Source organism: Taeniopygia guttata, chromosome 2 (assembly GCF_048771995.1).
Source record: "Taeniopygia guttata chromosome 2, bTaeGut7.mat, whole genome shotgun sequence".
Lineage (NCBI taxonomy): Eukaryota > Metazoa > Chordata > Aves > Passeriformes > Estrildidae > Taeniopygia > Taeniopygia guttata.
Window position 1 is genome coordinate 25,459,910 of NC_133026.1, and position 17,131 is coordinate 25,477,040.

The 17,131-nt window shown below is 55.6% G+C and overlaps 2 protein-coding genes and 1 long non-coding RNA gene across 7 annotated transcripts in view; 2 read left to right on the top strand and 1 right to left on the bottom strand.

The window, feature by feature from the left end:
- DLX5 (distal-less homeobox 5) overlaps window positions 1–16,078 on the bottom strand; it is a 49,004-nt gene extending 32,926 nt beyond the window's left edge. The window contains exons 1-3 of one of the 2 annotated variants that reach the window (XM_030264707.4): window positions 15,581–16,078; window positions 14,225–14,409; window positions 13,331–14,022 (exon numbers count right to left, since the gene is read on the bottom strand). In XM_030264707.4, coding sequence (XP_030120567.1) covers window positions 13,690–14,022; window positions 14,225–14,409; window positions 15,581–15,935 — 873 coding nt within the window. In that variant the 5' untranslated portion in view covers window positions 15,936–16,078 and the 3' untranslated portion in view covers window positions 13,331–13,689. Of the gene's footprint in view, window positions 1–12,800; window positions 14,023–14,224; window positions 14,947–15,580 lie in introns of those variants that run through there. The other variant, XR_012054514.1, reaches the window with a different exon arrangement.
- DLX6 (distal-less homeobox 6) lies at window positions 1,001–5,904 on the top strand. Its single transcript, XM_002197324.7, has 3 exons — window positions 1,001–1,889; window positions 2,803–2,996; window positions 4,765–5,904. The coding sequence occupies exons 1-3, from the start codon at window positions 1,529–1,531 to the stop codon at window positions 5,014–5,016; spliced, it is 807 nt and encodes a 268-aa protein (XP_002197360.1). The 5' UTR covers window positions 1,001–1,528; the 3' UTR covers window positions 5,017–5,904.
- LOC115493663 (uncharacterized) lies at window positions 8,267–12,812 on the top strand. 4 transcript variants are annotated; one of them, XR_012054515.1, is made up of 2 exons: window positions 8,267–9,057; window positions 11,970–12,812. It is a non-coding gene; the product is annotated as an uncharacterized lncRNA (long non-coding RNA). The 4 variants fall into 4 exon arrangements; XR_005979458.2 differs by lacking the exon at window positions 8,267–9,057 and adding an exon at window positions 10,410–10,640; XR_003958523.4 differs by lacking the exon at window positions 8,267–9,057 and adding an exon at window positions 10,675–10,811.
- Window positions 16,079–17,131: the final 1,053 nt, after the last annotated feature.

Sequence of the window (17,131 nt, forward strand, 5' to 3'; positions counted from 1 at the left end):
GCTTAGCTGGACGCGAGGAGATTTAAGCGAGGGAAAGGGGGGAAAAAAAGAGAGAGAGGGGGTGAGAGAGAGGGGGGAGAGAGAGGAGAGAGGAGAGAGAGAGAGATCCTCCGCGATGCTGGATCAAACTTAATGTCTTTCCCTAGTCCATCTTTGAAAGAGAAGTGGTAATACCACCTGGATGTTCGGATATAAATCCCCTTGCAAATAATAAATGGATTAATAATAACAAGGTATGAAGTTCTTTTTATAGAAAAAAGGAGAGAATTGAAACTAAATGCGGCAGTTAGACAACCATTTTGATAAGAGGATAATTGAGGCGACACTGGTGTATAATTAGAGGATAATTTATGCTATATCCACTTTTATTCCACCTCCCAAAATAAACCCAGTCCATAATCATTACAGGCAAATTGTTCTGAATTTTATAGCAGCAATTTGAACAAAGTACTGCAGTTAATCATGGGAGATTTTTGTGTATTCCTGATTAGAAGTCTAATTGCCTCCTTCCAGAAAGTAAAAATAACTGTAAAACGACTCTATTTTTATCATTAACAATGTTGACAATAAAATAAAATCAACTGGAATTGTAATCTAAAGACAAATTTAGGGCGCAGGCACTTTTTTTTTTCCTTGGGTCGTTTATATCCTAATCAAGCTTTTTGCCAAAACCGCCAACCGCACGTAGCCATTTGCATATATTTGAAAGCCATTACGGGAGCTGCTGCTGCTGCTGCTGCGTTCAGCGGGGAAAAATGCGCTGCGCGTCGCTTCGCCGCAGCGAAAATACCGCGCAAGGAGGCGGGGGGGGGAGGGGGACGGAGGGGGTCGTGCGGTGGGGGAATGCGTGATTTGGGGGACAGGGGTGCGGGGGATGGGGACCGGCGCTCCCCTTTCCCCACCCGCGCGGGGCGCGCAACGCGCGCGGGTGTTGGGGGGGGGGGCAGGGGGGGCGGGCGCGGGCACCGCGCGCGCTGCCGGCTATGACGTCAGGGGCCGAGTGACCAATGAGGGAGGCGCTGCCCTCCGGAGACGAACCATTCGACTCGCGCGCGTCCCTGCCCTTGGAGCCGCAGCGCCGGAGCCCCAACTTTCCCGGCTCCCACCTTCAGCTGCCCCCACCCTCCGCGTCCCACCCCCCCCAACCAGGATTAAAAAAAAAAAAAGAAAAAAAAAAAACAACACCCACCCCACGCGCCGGGGGGATGAAGGAAAAGAGCGGCGCAAAAAAGCGGCGGGAGTAGCCCGCCCTCCCCCTTCACACACCCCGCACACCGCCCTCCCCTTCCTCCCCTCCCTCAGTGAACGAGGCCCCTCGCACAACGGCTCCTTGGAGAGGAGGGGGGGAAGGAAAAAAAAAAAGGCGGAAAAGAAAAAAAAAAAAAAAAAAGAAAAGAAATTAAATTAAATCACCGCCGCCTCTCCAGCGGTGCCGCGGCGGGTAAGGGGAGCGGCGGTGGCTGGGCAGAGAGGAGGCAGAGCGCGGGGGGCGAGCCGGGGAGCACCGCGCTCTCCCTCCCAAACTTTGATGATGACCATGACTACGATGGCTGACGGGCTGGACGCGCAAGACTCCTCCAAATCCGCCTTCATGGAGTTCGGGCAACAGCAGCCGCCGCCGCCGCAGCCGCCGCCGCCGCCCCACTCTCAGCAGAGCTCGCCGGCAATGGCCGGAGCCCACTACCCGCTGCACTGCCTGCACTCCGCCGCCGGCTCGCACCCGCACCACCAGCATCACCACCACAGCTCGCCCTACTCCGGCAGCGCCGGCTCCTACAACCACCGCTCGCTGGCCGCCTACCCCTACGTGAGCCACTCGCAGCACAGTCCTTACCTCCAGTCCTACCACAACAGCAGCTCGGCCAGCCAGACGCGGGCGGACGATGCAGGTGAGCCGGCACCGCTTCCCGAACCTGCTGCCAGCTTCTCCCCCCGCTCCCTCCATCCCCGGGCCTCTTCCCGGCCCCCCCTCCGGGCACCTGCATAACGACCCCCGCCGTGCCCCCCGCTCCCGCCGAGGCAGGCGCCAGCCCTGGGTGCGCGGGACGGCGGGGAGGAAAGGTGGGGGGTTGCCTGTTTCCGCGGGCCTACTGCTGCGGTACCGGCGGCGGGGCCGCCGCGCTCCCTCCGCGCCAGCGGCGGCTGCTGGCGGTGCCGCGGCGCTGCGCACCGGCGCCTTCCCCGCTCGCCCCGCGGCCGGCGGCAAGAGGCTGCACTCGGCGCTCCTTTGTTACGGCGGGACCGGCTTTAGGCAAAATTCCTGCTAACACCTGAGGAGTGAAAGTTTCCAGGCGAGCGGGTCGCATACCGCTCGGGGGCCGTCTGATTTATGTATTTCTTTTTTTGCAGGGAGACGTACGTATCCATCCAGAGGGGCACGGGAGGGGTACGGAGGGGGGGGGAACATTGTTAAAAGTCTCGGACTGGTGATTCACTGACCACCAAACTGGCGACGCGAAGTCAATTAGCCAAGTAAATCCTGGATGGCCCTGGAACGAGGCATACCTTCGCAAAGCCAGCGCTATGCTTCACTTTAAATTTTAAAAAATGTTTTCATTTTTTTTCTTCCCGGGAAGAAGGAGAGCGTGCCCACTATGCCCGGACAGCTGTTTTTTCTCCCGGTAGCTCCCGAGCGACAGCCCGTGCCGCGCGTGCCTGTAAGGAGACGCAGCCTGTGCCTACGCCGTGGGGTTAAACAGGCGTCGGGACGGGCTTTGGCGCTTTTAGGAGCCGTGGCAGCCAAAATACCCGCGTTTAATAGCTAAGGAGGGTGATGTTTCAGCTGTGTTGTTTTGCTTGCAGATCAGCAAAAAACCACAGTGATTGAAAACGGTGAAATCAGATTTAATGGAAAAGGGAAAAAGATTCGGAAGCCACGAACCATTTACTCTAGTCTACAACTCCAGGCTTTAAATCATCGCTTTCAGCAGACTCAGTACCTGGCACTTCCAGAGAGAGCTGAACTGGCAGCTTCATTAGGACTTACCCAGACACAGGTAATTACTGGGAATTCCAAATCACTGAAATCCTGCTCGAGCAACAAAGGCCAAGCAAAGTATGATGCTCCCTAAACATTCTGGCCTCTGTCGGGAGCGGTAGAAAAGGTAACGCACACGGTTCCCATCTCTCTACGCTAGGACTTACCTAAAGCGCGGCAGAGATCGCGCTGCCGCAGAAAGAGCCGAAAGCGCCCTTTTCTCAGCCGTCTGCGAGCGAGCGCTCCCCTTTGATGCCACACATAACGTTTTAAAATTGCCTATATTTTCGGATAATTCCAGCACCGAGATGCAATTGCCCAGCTGTGAAAAGGAGAACAAAACAAAGGCAAGGAATCGCTGGGCCTGAGGTAGTGCTAAAAGCAAAGCTGCCTCGTTGCAACGCATATAGGTAGAGGGGAAGCAGGAACGCGTTAGGAAATACCTGTTAAATCAATAGTTAATTCACCCTGGATGACTAACGCAAATGCAGTGGTTAGCCTTGGGCAAAATGTACGGAAGGTGATAATAGATCTGAAGATCAAAGACAGCCGTGTACAAAATTATGGCAGGTTAAGCCATAGTTAAGTGTGGTTGGAGTAGCTGTGCCATTCTGCTAATTTAAGCTTGAAAGACATATGAGGCATTACAGGCTTACCAGGCTGGGGTTTGTGGAGAAGTGCATGGATAGATGGGATCAATCCCGGCAAAATGTTATCATGTGAATCTATGAGCCTCGCAAATAACTTCAGGATTTTATCAATGTCATTGGTAACTGTCTCTTCCAGACAGCGAATTTTAAATACTCAGCAAACGTTAATGATGGGAATGGGCCTGATGGTTTTTCAAATGGGATTTTAGTATCCTCAGCATGCTCTCACTGTTGTCTCCCTTTCTCGCTCGCATGCATAGATTTTTTTAGGGGCCGATCGTGATCTTGGAGCTAGAGAGGAGCCCCTGCTTATCCCCTAACATTACGATTAAAAAGTTTGAGAGGTCAAACACTAATGGGGGAATTTGTTTTCTATTTTTGATTAATTAAAAAAAAATACATTCTGTATACATGTCTTACCTATATATAATTGCTATAATAATTCTGATCTGCCAGTGGGCCTGATTCTTGCACACCTTATCGAGTGCAGGCTCCCTCTTCGGGAGCTCTGCTGGGTTAGGAGCAGGATGAAACCCAAAGCAATGTTGATATACTAATACTCACAGAGAAAATAAAAATATTCTTTCTTTAATAATCCATTTTAATATAAAGCCGCAATCCTCTTTCCATTATGCCTCCTCCCCTGCCACATCAATATTGACTGCTTGATCTGATCGTGAGGATTTCAGAAGCACAATTTCTTTGTAAGATGCCCTTTGTCTATTGGCTCTTGTCTCCTGGCACAAAATCATATGCTTGCCCATGTTCGACAACAGTTTGCCCGAACGATCAAATGACCTCCAAAATTCTGAATGAGGCGCTAAAATAGGAGACCTCAGAGCATGTGGTCTGCTCGGGGAAACAACAATCTGGCCTGCTCAGGGAAAGCAGTGTCCCAGGTTAAAACCTGCATCCCTCCCGCTTTCCAGCTCTGCTCTGCCTCCCCTGTTCTCTCCAGCTGCATCCAAAGCCCGAGAGCAGCCGTAGCTACCCCTCCTTCCCCTCTCCCCAGCTCCACACCCGACTGGCGTGTGCCCTCAAGACTTTCTCCAGATTAGACCCCCGGCCCCCAGGGTCTTCCCTGCTGTGCCCTGGGCGCTGACGGCAGCCTAATATCTAATGCGTTTCGGTTTACAGGTGAAGATCTGGTTTCAGAACAAGCGCTCCAAATTCAAGAAGCTGCTGAAGCAGGGCAGTAACCCCCACGAGAGCGACCCTCTGCCCGGCTCCGCTGCCCTCTCCCCTCGCTCTCCAGCTCTGCCTCCAGTCTGGGACGTTTCAGCCTCTGCCAAGGGAGTCAATATGCCTCCAAACAGCTACATGCCTGGCTATTCTCACTGGTATTCTTCTCCACATCAAGACACAATGCAGAGACCACAAATGATGTGAATTGTCCAAGAGAAATAATCTCCCAAGAACGCCTCGTCTCGACATGGCAAGAAGTTCCCCTGCTTTGCCAAGCCGTGCCAGCTAACAGGCTCTGTGTGAACTTGTAGATGCGGCAAAGAGACAGAGTGGCTTTATTTTTTTTTTTTTTTTTAAGTAACCTCAGCGATTGATCTTGAACAGAAAGACACAATTTTCATTCTGGCGCACAGAAGACACTTCTCTTTAGGATATTTTCCTTTGGACTCCAAGGCACCAGCCTCTTTCTCTGTGGAGTATACGTCAAAACAAACTTTTTACAGATTTTGCCCACAAGAACCTGAATCTACCATGGCAGCCGTTTTTACTTGTTTAATGAGCTAAAGACATTACATGATGAAAGAGAGACTAGTCAAAGCTCCTTCATTTTTATTCACCAAATCCAAACTGGGGAAAGGATTAAAAGACAGAAGAAGTGATTTTTTAAAAATTAAGATTGGGGGGGGGGAGGGAAAGGAGAACTGGTTGAAAAAATGCAAATATACTGTAAGATTGGAACATTACCACGAAGCAAAATCTGCATGCTTTCTCAAAACGTAATGGGCTGCGGCTCAGAAGAAACCACCGTCTCTCACTCGAAGAGCCCCCTCATCCGCACAGACCCGCACCCGCACACAGCCGGACAGTCCCCCGGAGACGAGCAGCAAAGCCAGAGCGAGGGATTCGCGGCCAGACCCGCCGCCGCGGGCTGGGGAAGGAAGGTTCAGCGCTGCCCGGCGGCAGCCTCAACCACTGAGCGAGAGGGACCTTTCCCCGAGCAACCTTTCTGTATATATTGTTGAATTTTAGTTGTACATATACTTTGTATGTTTTTGTCTTCTTTCATATATAGAGTAAAAGCCACAAAACGCCCGCCTGGCTCCTATTTCTCTTCACGTTAGCGGATCCCCACCTGCCCCGACTTGCCCCCCAGACCAGTCCGGGCAGAGGGATCCTTGTGCCCAGCTTGCCTGAGTGCACAGACACCCCTACCAAAGCATATATCTGCAAGCAAAGAAAGAAAAGATGAAGTGGGGTGGGGTAGCTGGTGGTTTAGTTGGTTTTAAGGCTACGACTTAAAGGCAGGAGGTACCGAGTCCACAAAGATACGCCTAGACGAAGCTCCTAATCACCCGGCCGTTTCTGCTGCGATTTTACTGCTCCGCTGCTTAGCTTTGCTTTCTCGCCGAGGCAAAGCTTAGAGCCCTGTCTTTCTTCCCAAAGGTTGGAGACTCCAAATTATTAAGAAAGGAGGCGCCCTCCTTTGTTTCAAAGAGCAGACAATGCAAGCTGAGGAATGTTTTGCAAAGCCCTGAGAGGTGCCCAGGCACACAACACGCTGTCCAGCCAGCTTCAGCCGCACCGGCTTGTGGAAAGCACAGCAACAACTGACAATGAAAAGCCTTTTCCTCATCCAAGCTGGGTGCCCCATACTGCGAGAATTAATGGCTAAAGACCTGGGCATCCTTCAAATTATGAACCTTGAAACCACTGAGCCATTTATCAGAAGTCAATAGAGATCCTCAGAGTGCTCCATATAATGACAGCTACATACAGTCGTGCAAAAGGACAGTCACTATAATTAGACACAAAGCAAAGACTACTTACCAATATACCAGTTTTTTGGGGGGTGTTTTTTGGTTTGGTTTTTTTTTTTTTTTAGCAACTTCCACGCTCAGTCAGTCTTCAGAGTGCTTTAAAACCGATCAGTCTTGTCATTTTCTACCATTCGTATTGTTACATTAGGAAAAATGTTTTCTTTTCTTTTTTTCCCCTTCCCACTGTGAAACTTTGGGTTCAGAGCTCCCCAGGATCAATTCTGAACAAAGCCTCCAGCTGCAGTGCCATCCAATTTGAAGCAGACATTGGGGACAATTTAAGGTTTTTATCCACAAGAAGGTTTTTTTCCATTCTCTTAAATGCAGCCATAATTAGAGTAATTTTTCATGTAGCCCGCTGATTACAGCGTTTTTACCGTCAAAGATAATTACCTGTAATTTTCTTCCACTTTTAATACTAAAAAGCCATCTTTATTTAGATTCAGGAACAGGAAAGGCGAAACAAAAGAGGAAAATTATTCTGTTATTCATACACAAATTGCAGAGACGTAGGGCCTAAAATTGAAAATTAACCAAAATTATAATGCTGAAAAGAATGGAAGAGGCTTCAGAAGTACAGCTGGTAGTGGGGCTCACTGAATTATTCAAATGACACTGGAGAGAAAGCTACCATACATTTAAACCAACAGCATTGTGTGCATCTTTCAGAAAACCCCACTTCACACCCCCCGCCCCCCCAGGCCGGCCCCTGTGCGGGCTCCCCCTCGCCTCGCAGAAGGGCGGCGGGTGCCGGGGGAGCGACTCCCGCAGCCCGGGGAGCCCGGCCCGGCGGGTCCCGGCCCCACGGCCCGGCGGGTCCCGGCCCCACGGCCCCTAGGCGCTTTAACCCTTTCGCTGCGTGCGCCCAGCGGGGCCGGCGGCGGGGGAGCGGGGGGCTCGCTGCCTCCCGTGGGCTTGCGGGGGGCTCGTCCTCCCCTGCGCGCCGCGCCCGGGTGCCGGTGCGGAAAGCCTCTGGCTGCGTCGTGCCCTCCTCCCCCGCGAGTGATTCCTCAAATAGGCTCAGAAAAAGCCCAGAAAACAAGCGAGCGAGCGAGCAAATAAACGATGACAATAATAATAAAAGCCCCATTAGCTTAGTGGCGTGGGAGAAGGTGGGAAAGGTAGGCCTTCCCGGGAGCGGGGTGGGAGTGAATGGCAGCAGCGGCTCCCACTCGCGCGGCAGCCGCCCCGGGAGACTCGTGAAACAGCGTCATCTATGGATGGAGCAGCGGCAGCTCCCCACGCCAGCGCCAAACCTGCTGCCGCCGGGCTGCCAGCGCCGGCTCCGCCACCGCCCGGGGCCGCGGAGAGCTGCGGAAAGGCGCGCTGCCGCCGCCCCGCTGCGGGCACGGGCGGACGGGGCTGGCCCGGGCTTCGCACGGTTTCTCCGCCGGCCGCCGAGTCCCGCGCTGCCCCTCCGGCAGCCCGTCCCGTCGGGGCTCCCGTCGCATCCCCGCCGCCCCCGGCAGCACCGCGGCAAAGGGGGCGCTTCTCTGTCGGGGTCTGGCCGGGGAGGAAAACCACCTGCGCGAGAATGGCCGCGGATGTGGGGGAGCAAAGACGGAGCGTGCCTCGACGGGCAAGGCGCGGAGCAGCCACGAACCAACCCCAAAGCCAAGCGAGCCCCAAAACTTACCCCTCGGAAAATCTGCTAAGCAAGGATCGGGGTCTAGAAATCTGTACTGAACAGAAGCAGTGGAGAATATTTTTCTGAGTCTCAGGGCAGAAGCTCTTTCTCTATATTCTTGGTTGAGTGAGCACATCCAGGTGTGAAATTGTTTGCACACCCCAGCACCTCTTATATTGCCAGCAAAATTAGCTGTTATTACTGTCACTGTTTAGTGATGGTTAGCTTGATAAAAAAAACCTGCTGTAATCAAGACCTGGCGCATCTTTGCAAATTACAGATAATTGTAAACGTCCAGATTATGATAATAGCATCCTAATCCAGCCTGCAATATAATTATTACAGAGTGTTACATCTGAAACTGTCCAGTAGGGCTAATTCAGCCATTATTTAGACCCTATTTTTGCACTGCAAATGGGTTGCTGAGTTGAAAATGTACGATTGTAATTTCACGGGGCACTCAATGAGTAATGGTATAGGGAGGGAAAAATACAAAAGTGAAATGTGAACAGTAGCGATCAAATCAAACTCTGAAGGACAAAAGACTGTTTGATTCATAGGGAATGAGAAGAGCGGGATTTAAGAAAATAGCAAATCAGTGGTCTGCAGCGTTACGTGTCCAAATCTCAACGACTGCGAGCCTGATGTGCAGTCAGGGGCTGCTGGTTCGGCTCCCGCCTTGCATCAGTCCTCCTGTCTGCTCGGCTCTTCCCGGCAGCCTCTCCCCAGCACCCGAAGCATCCCCGAGCTCCCCACCCATCCCCAAAAGAGGGCTCGCCATTGTCTTGTGCCTCCTCTCAGGTGACTGAACGTCACTTTCGGGCAAGAAGCCGCGGGAGCTTCGGAGCCGGGCGGAGGAGATTGCGGGGTGCGGGATGCCAGCGCGGGGTGCGGGATGCCAGCGCGGGGTGCGGGATGCCAGCGCGGGGTGCGGGATGCCAGCGCCGGGCACTCCGCGGCGGGCTGTGGAGCCGGCGGCCTTTTGCGCTCCCTCGTACCCGCTGGACCGATCCTCAGGGGTCCTTAGGGAAATTATCACAGAACCGACTCAATTTTAACTAATTAATCAAAAGAGCCTAGCTAACAGGACTACCTGCAGCTAGCGGGGTTAACTCACTGGGTTAGTTGGCTTTCGACTCCTGATTAACTTTTATTAACCCTGGACTTGAAATACACAAACCCGCTTCATTTTTTAATGACCTAAATCATCAAAGCGCGGTTGCCGCCGGACCGGTTGGTCTCCGGTGTGTCACCGCAGGGTCCAGATGAGAAGAGGGAGTCCGAGACCGGCCCCATGGGCAGGATGGCTGCCGCCCCGGCCCTTGCTGGCCTCTCCCGACCGCAGCCGCTCCTGACAGCCTGCAGTCTTACTCTGCGCCCTTTCCTCCATGCGCATTAGTAAAAACCAGGAGAAAAAAAGAAAGCTCAGTGGATAGCGCGAGGCGAAAACCCTATAAAACGCATTATACGTTGTGTATCGATGAGACCGTAAAGATCTCCTGGAATGGAGGGCCAGCTCTGCAACCAGGCAGATGATGCCGCTGCAGAGCGCGAAGCCGGGTCAGCATCCGTCCCGGAGAGGCTGGCTGAACCATCCTGCAAAACCCAGGCTGAGGTTTGGACAGCCTCTCCGGGAGTGCCGAGGGGCAGGTGGCAGCAGGAGAGAGCAGCTCTTCTTCGCCAAATGCCCAATTCGTCGCAGGTTCTGGCCGAGGCCGGCACTCTGGGCCCACACCTGAAGGTGATTAAGGAGGTGAGGGAGCCGTGAGTTTTACCCGCGGCTTGGAAGGTCGCGTCAGTGGAAGGTGTTCTCACAGACAGCCGGGCTGTGGGTACGTGGCAGGATTTATCAGGTCTGTATTCCAGGCAGATAAACTATTGTTTATCATCCTCCCTGAATCTCATATAAATAGACACACCACGGAACAAAGAGAACTATTTAACTGATGCCATACAGATTCTCCCTAAAAAAAGAGAAAGAGAAGCTTAATGTAAACTTCGCGTTTCCTATTTTCACGGCTCTTATCTGACCTATAAAACAGGTTATTGAGTTACTGCAAGCAGTCGCTTAAATGCTGAAAGCAAGACGAGGGGGTTCCCACACCCCCCCCCCCGATTTTCCTTAAGCAATAGATCTCCTTTCCTTAATCCACAACCGAAACACCTAAAGTCTGTCAGTCGCAAAATTGCGTGGCAGAAATCTTTAATTGATGCCACATGTGGGATGCACTCTGGGGACACAGCGCTGCCGGCGGTGGAGCGGGCAGAGCGCGGAGGCCCGCGCAGGCAGCGCGGCCGCGGGGAGCGAATGCACGGGGGAGACCGAGGGGAGTAAGAGGGCGACAGGAACGCCTGACAAACGGGCTGCCCTGCCGCGGCGACAGGTTGGAGGGGGTGTCTTTTCTTTCCCCGTGAAGGAGCGGGAGGGAAACCGAGGCTCTCGGCGATGAGAGCACTTCCCGGCGGAGGGCTCTGCCCGCGGGCGGTGCGGGCAGACGCCCGGGCAGGAGCGGGGAGCTCGGAGAAGCGGGAAGGCGCTCCTCCTGCGACCGTAGGTGGGGACGACGGGCACTGTGTGTGTCTGGATGTGGGTGATGTAGGTGTGCGTCCCAGCCGGGGGCTAGCGCAGCCGGAGGTGGATGTGCTGTGGGTGTGAGAACCCCAAGGGGGACAGGCAGTGTCAGGAGCTCTCGATCTGGGGCAGCGGGGGCCGTAGGCTGCTCTGTGTGTGTGTGTCTGTGTGTCTGCGCGCCTCTGTCTGTGTGTGTGTGTGTGTGTCAGGCCCTGTGGCTCAGCCCTGGAGCCGCTCGGCACCCACAGGAATGTGGCTCCTCTCGGCTCCCCGAACTGCCCCGGCTCCACATGGAAGTGGCCGCCAGGAAAACAGAAGGGAGGGGAAGAGGGGGAGGGGCGGGGAAAGCCCCGAGCCAGCAATCCGCCGAGTCCAAACCCAGCATCAGACAAAGGACAGTTCATGCCATCCCTTTCCCGAGGAAGAAAGGGGGGAGGCCTGGCCAAGCCAGGCTCCCTGCGGCCGCCGCCGGAGCCCAGGGGCTGCACCCAGGCGGGAAGAGGCGCCGGGGTGTGCCTGCCTGTGTGTGCGGGGACAGAGGGGACAGGAGCATCCCCCTCGGCCCGGGGCTCTCCCGGAGGGGCGGGCGGCCGTAGACTCTGAATGTTCGTCGAGGTCGGGGACACGCGACGGGGAGCCCTGGCAAGGGCATTTCTTATCCTCTCTAGGGGAGGGATGCCAGGCTTCTCCCGACCTGCCCAACACCAACTCGCTTTGGGAGGAGGAGAAATTGAGCAGGGAGGGGGACCGGCATGGAAACCAAGCCGAGCTGACTCGGCTGGCTTGGAGAAGCGAGCGATGCCTAGTCCAGCGGCAGCGGTGTGAATTCCCATTTCTGCCCGGTATGCTGCTTGCCGGCATTCCGCCTTTCCCGAGCTGTTTCTGCGCTGTCCATCCGGCCGTCCCGGCCCCGGCAGGTTACCGTAACCCAACAGCCCCGCGGCAGCTCCTCAAAGAAAGGGGTGGGTGAACCCACCTGGGAAATTTACTTCCACCTCTTGTGTCCAAACCTTTCTGCAAAGGGAAGTGACCTCCGGGAGGGAGACTTTCTTACTGCAGGTTGAATGCTTGTCTAGAGGGAAATGAGGAAAAGAGCGGAAGAATATGAAAAGGTCAAGTTTTAAAAAAATTTTTTGCACAGGATGGAAGTGAGCAGAAGAGATGAAGCCGAGCTTTTCGTCAGCTCCAGAGTCGTGGGAAGTCCCTGAAACCTTGCGAGTTAAATGAGAAGGGGACCGTCACCCGAACGGCGGCAGAGATGGGGAGCGGCGGGGCACCGCGGCAGGGCGGCCGCTCTCCGGCAGCGGGCAGGGGCGGGCAGCCGGCGGGGCCCCCGCCGCCCAGCCCCCGGCACCCCGCACCCTCCCCGGCCTGCAGGGAGCACAGCTGAACAAACTGGTCTATTGTACTGCAAGACATTTACCAACCCCCAAACCTGCTACAAAACAGCAAACGCGGGCTTCTTTCTTCGGGGAGAAAACTGCGCAAACCACACACACTCACGCACACGTACAAAACATGGCAGGCAGGAGAGGAAGGAGAAAAAAGGAGGGGGAGAGCAGCGGGGAGGAAGACTGGAGATAGGTAAGTGCGCCCCAGGGCAGGAGCGTGCCTTTTCAGGCCTCGCCTTCCCCCCTTCCAGCACTCTCCCCACCAGCCACAGTTGCCAGAGGGGCGTCTTTCATCTCGGGGATCCTTCCAGCGACGCTTTTGGCACGTTCACTGCTGTCACCGTACCCCACACGGTTGTGAATTACCACTGCCCCCTAGGATGGGGGTCCCCGCCGCCACGGGGGCCCCGCTCTCTACTGGAAGAGAGCCCACGCTCCGTGCGAGTGGTCCGCGCCAGTGGGCAGCACTCCGGCCATCTCGCCCAAGCCGTGCCTCCAGCAATGGGCAGCGCTAGCGACTGCTCTGACGCAAGGATTTTCCCCTAAATGGTGTAGAAACAAAACAAAAACAATAAAAGTACCTCTGAAACGTTCCTCCTTCAGTCGAAGCCGCCGCAAGCTTTTAGCAGGAGCGAGGGGAGCGGGGCCCTCATTTTATTCTTTTCTCATATTTAGTGGCTCCCTTTGACGGAAACGTAATTTGTATAATTAGCCGAGCGCACACGGGCGACTGATGGGCTGTGGAGTGTGCAGCTCTCGACGCTAATTGCTCTCAGGAAAGGATTCAGGGCGGCTTAAGGCGAGAGATTCGCTTTCTCGCATCAGGATGGGCAGCTTTCCCTTCAGCTTAAAGCACTGTGCAGTAAGATGTACGCGGTCTTGCCGGAGCCCCTTTCCCAGCAGGGAGAGAGACCGCCGCCCCTCGGCTCGCCCGTGGGTACCTGCAAGGGCCAGATCCTGCCAGCACGCCTGGACTGTGGTGGCACTGCACGGCACTGGAACAGAATGTGAACTCCCAGCTGCCATCCTCTTTCCTCACTTTCTTTCTGAAAGCAAATTAGTATTATATTTTTTTCCTCTTATTAATAGAAGACGGGGTAATTTGGAAACATTTCTCTTGGTCGAAATAATTTTATTTTATTCAGAATATACAGTTTAATTCCTCTATCTACAATTATTTACAGGGTTAAAATAACATTGAAAAAAGTCTCTGGAAAAGTTGAGGTCATAGATTTCAAGGCACCAATGATAGTGTCCACAGCTGAGCCAAAAAACGTCCGTATTGTATAAAAAAGGGTTTCCTTTGAAATGCAATAAGTTACATGCACAAGCTTTACACATTTTAATCTTTTTTGTTTCTTTTCCCTTTTAAAAATTCCCATATGCATTCCTTTCGTTATTATTCCTTAACAGTAAAACACAGGAGTCCAAGGAACAACAACAACAACAAAAAATAATAAGGGTCAGGCTCTAATAAATCGTCCCAGAGGCCAGCGCTAACGGGTGCTGTAGGGAGCCGTGGGGTTGGAGATGGGAGTTGATGGAGTTGGCAGCGGGGTACCAGGAAGTGGAGCTCTCCAGGTAGCTGGATGCAGGGGACGGGTTGGAGTTTGGAGGGTGAGCGTGTGCGTGGGCATGGTGGCTGAGGGAGCGGGACGAGCCCTGAGGTTCCCAAACCGCAGGTGATTGTGGAGAGTTGCAGGCCATGGGATCGCTGGAGCTGGGGCTGTGCTCCGGAGGCATCTCCCCGTTTTTCATGATCTTCTTGATCTTGGATCTTTTATTCTGAAACCAGATTTTCACCTGGGAGCGGGGCGGGAGGAGAGGAGAAGGGAGGAAAGGGGGAGTGGGGAGGGAAAGCGACACCATTAATGCCCGCCTGGCAAGCCGATGCTTCGCGGCTGCGGTGCCCCGCCGCCCTCCCGCCCCTCCACGGGGACCGATCCAGCCCTTCCCGCCGCGCCGGGCCGAGCCTAGCCGAGCCGAGCCGAGCCGCTCGCCGTACCTGTGTTTGCGTGAGTCCCAGGGAGGCTGCCAGCTCGGCCCGCTCGGGCAGGGCGAGGTACTGGGTCTTCTGAAACCTCCTCTGCAACGCTGCCAGCTGAAAGCTGGAATAAATAGTCCGGGGTTTGCGCACTTTCTTTGGTTTTCCGTTCACCATCCGCACCTCGGGTTCCGCCACCTCCTTCTCTGCACGGGCGCAAGAGCGGGAGAGAGACGCAGACGTTAAGTTCGGGACAGACTCCGCTCCGCTCCGCGCAGCCTGCGCCGCCGGGGCGGCATCCCGCCCGCGGGCCGGGCCGGGCCGGGCAGCGGCGCCGGCCCGACGGGCCCCTGCGGCTCCCCCCGCGGCTCCCGCAGCCGGGCGGCGGCCCCGCGCAGCCTCCGCCGGCTCCCCGCGGTGAGACGGGGGGGGGGAACCCGCTCTCTCCACACCGGCCTCGGCCACCCCCGGCCCTCCTCCTCCGCCTCCCACGCCCGCCCCGGGCATCCTGCCGGGCGCGCAGCGCTGCGCGGGCGGGAGCGCAGGGCATGCGCGGCTGCCGCGGGCGTTCGGAGGATGGCCGGGGCCCTGCTGGGAAGAGCTCTGTCCGGAGCGGAATCGGACCCAAGGCATCGACCACTTCCCCCGCACACCCGCGCCATCCCCCTGCCGCCGCCGGCGTGTCCCCAAGCGCCGCCGCGACCGCACTCGTCCCAGCCAAGCCCCAGCCGCTTGGCTTTACCACGGGGTTGTTTATTTTTTTTCCTCCCTGACCTCTTTCTTTTTTTTTTTTTCTTTTTTTTTTCTTTTTTTTTTTCTTTTTCTTTTTTTTTTTTTTTTCCCCACAGCAAGTTACAAAGAAGTAAAACACTAAAACTGCGACGCTTTCTGGTGAAAAACCCTCCCGGCTTCGCAGCCCCGCCACTGCTGGTCTCCCCCTCCCAGTCTCCTCCCCCGCCTCTCCAGCACAGGGGGAAGGAAACTTTCTTCAACACCGCGAACCTGAGTTTGAGACACGCAACAAGGCTCGGCTATTTTCTCCCTCTTCCTGCGGCGGGAAGGAGGAGGGAGGTAGCCGTGGGGGCCCGGGGGCAGCTGACAGAAGCGCTAAAGCACTAGTCCTACAATTTGTAGTTTAGATCATGCGGGCTGGTCAAAAGAAGTAGACCAATAAACCAGTTCTCCACTTTTTTTCCTCTCCCAATTTTCTTCTCTCCCCCCCCCCCCCCCATTTATTTATTTATTTTAAGTTTCCCTTCTGGTTCAGGGAAAGCCGCATCCCCCTGCTCCGTGGGTCAGGGATCTACCCGGGCGCGCTCCCCCACCCTCCCCAAAGCCGCGGGAGCTTCCCGCACACCCCGGGCCCCCGGCCCTCACCTGGCTGGCTGGCGGAGCTCTGGACGCGGTTGTAAGCCCCGCTGTACTGGTGGTAGGGGCTGGCGTAGCTGTAGTCTGCATAGGCTTTGGCAGGATAGTTCCCGGCAGATCCGTTCATGCCGTGGTACTGGTACTGGTAGGGGTTGAGCGCTTTGCTGTAGGAAGCCGAGGTAGGCGAGCAGTAGCCGTGCGGGGCTCCCCCCGCCGGGCTGTAGTAGTCGGAATCCGTAGCGGAGGACTCGGGTAAAGTGGGAGATTCCTGGGACGGGTGGTGCATGGCTGCAGCCGTCTGAAAAGGAGCTTGGAAGTCGCCGGATCTGATGTTGGGGACCCTTCTGTCAAATACTCCTGTCATAGCTCGGAGCCGGCGGCGGGCTGGGGCTGGCGGCGGGGCTGCTCGGGTCTAAGCAGACATGTCTGGGGGAGGAGGCTGCGGCGCGGTGTCTGTCTCCGGCAGACTGCTGGCTGGGGCGCAGCATAGGCTTGGTTAAATCCTTAATTGCGCTCTTACGCACAGCAGGGTGGATCGGGTTCCATTGGCCAGAGCAATCGGGAGCAGCGACACCCTAACTCGTCCAACTAGTTTAGCACAACAAAGCTTTGGCTTAAAAAAAAAAAAAAAAAAAAAAAAAAAAAAAAAAAAAAAAAAAAAAAAAGAGAAAAAAAGTCCCATTCAACCTCTTTTTAAAGTGAATACCAACAGCAATCTCCGAGTCGGAGCGCCGCGATTGGGAGGTTTCCGGCTCCCCCCATCCCTGTAGCCGGCGAGGGGGCTCGGCCAGCTCGTGTGCCCTGCAGCCCGGTGCCCCCGCACCTCCACCCGCAGCGCCCTGGGGGAGGGCTGCAGCCACGCCGCTCGGATTTGCCGTCCGGTCCCCCTTGGCTACGTTGATGGCTTGGGAACACCGCACCGGGCGCCCCTGGTTCCCAGCTCGATTTCTGATCTGGTGACAATAACCATTAGCGTCTGACCGTGCTGTTTCCCTCCTTTCCCGGGGAAACGTCCGGGACCTCCGCGCTAAATACAGCAAACCCTATTACCCCCAAGTACCTCGAATTTTAGTTACATCATTTCCTGCATTTCCAAGCTGCATTTCCAAGACCCTAGCACGGCCCGGAGCCAGCGGGAGACTCCCGGCATAATGCCCTGCTGTGGGGGTGTGGGGGAGCTGCTAGTGGCACCCTACGGCCTAGGGGCACTCACCCCGCGGATTTCCCGAAAGGCAGCCTGCCCGTGGCACGATGCCCGTGGCTGAAGAGTCCCCGACCCTCTTGCCAGCTCTGGCGCCCCTCAAGGTTCGCCTGTGACCGCTCGGCCCCACGAACCTGCCCTCCTCAAGCCCCCTGGGCGATGCTCACCGTCCGGTCTGCCTCCGGCCCAGGGTCAGAAGCCCCTCACGAAGGGAGCTCAAATCACCCTCACGCGTGGGCAGGACCACTGTGAGGCCGTCGTGGGGCTTCTCCACTTGGAGGCTGTCGCAAGAGCCCGCTTTCCGTGTGACAGCCCCATAGGAGCGACGGGCGCTGAGCGGGGGTATCCTGCCCACAGCA

Excerpts from the sequence above, each read along its gene's own strand:
- DLX6 (XM_002197324.7), top strand. The coding sequence starts at position 1,529 with ATGATGACCATGACTACGATGGCTGACGGGCTGGACGCGCAAGACTCC. Across the intron at positions 1,890-2,802 it reads GACGCGGGCGGACGATGCAG|ATCAGCAAAAAACCACAGTG; the intron begins GTGAGCCGGCAC and ends TTTTGCTTGCAG. Across the intron at positions 2,997-4,764 it reads TAGGACTTACCCAGACACAG|GTGAAGATCTGGTTTCAGAA; the intron begins GTAATTACTGGG and ends TTCGGTTTACAG.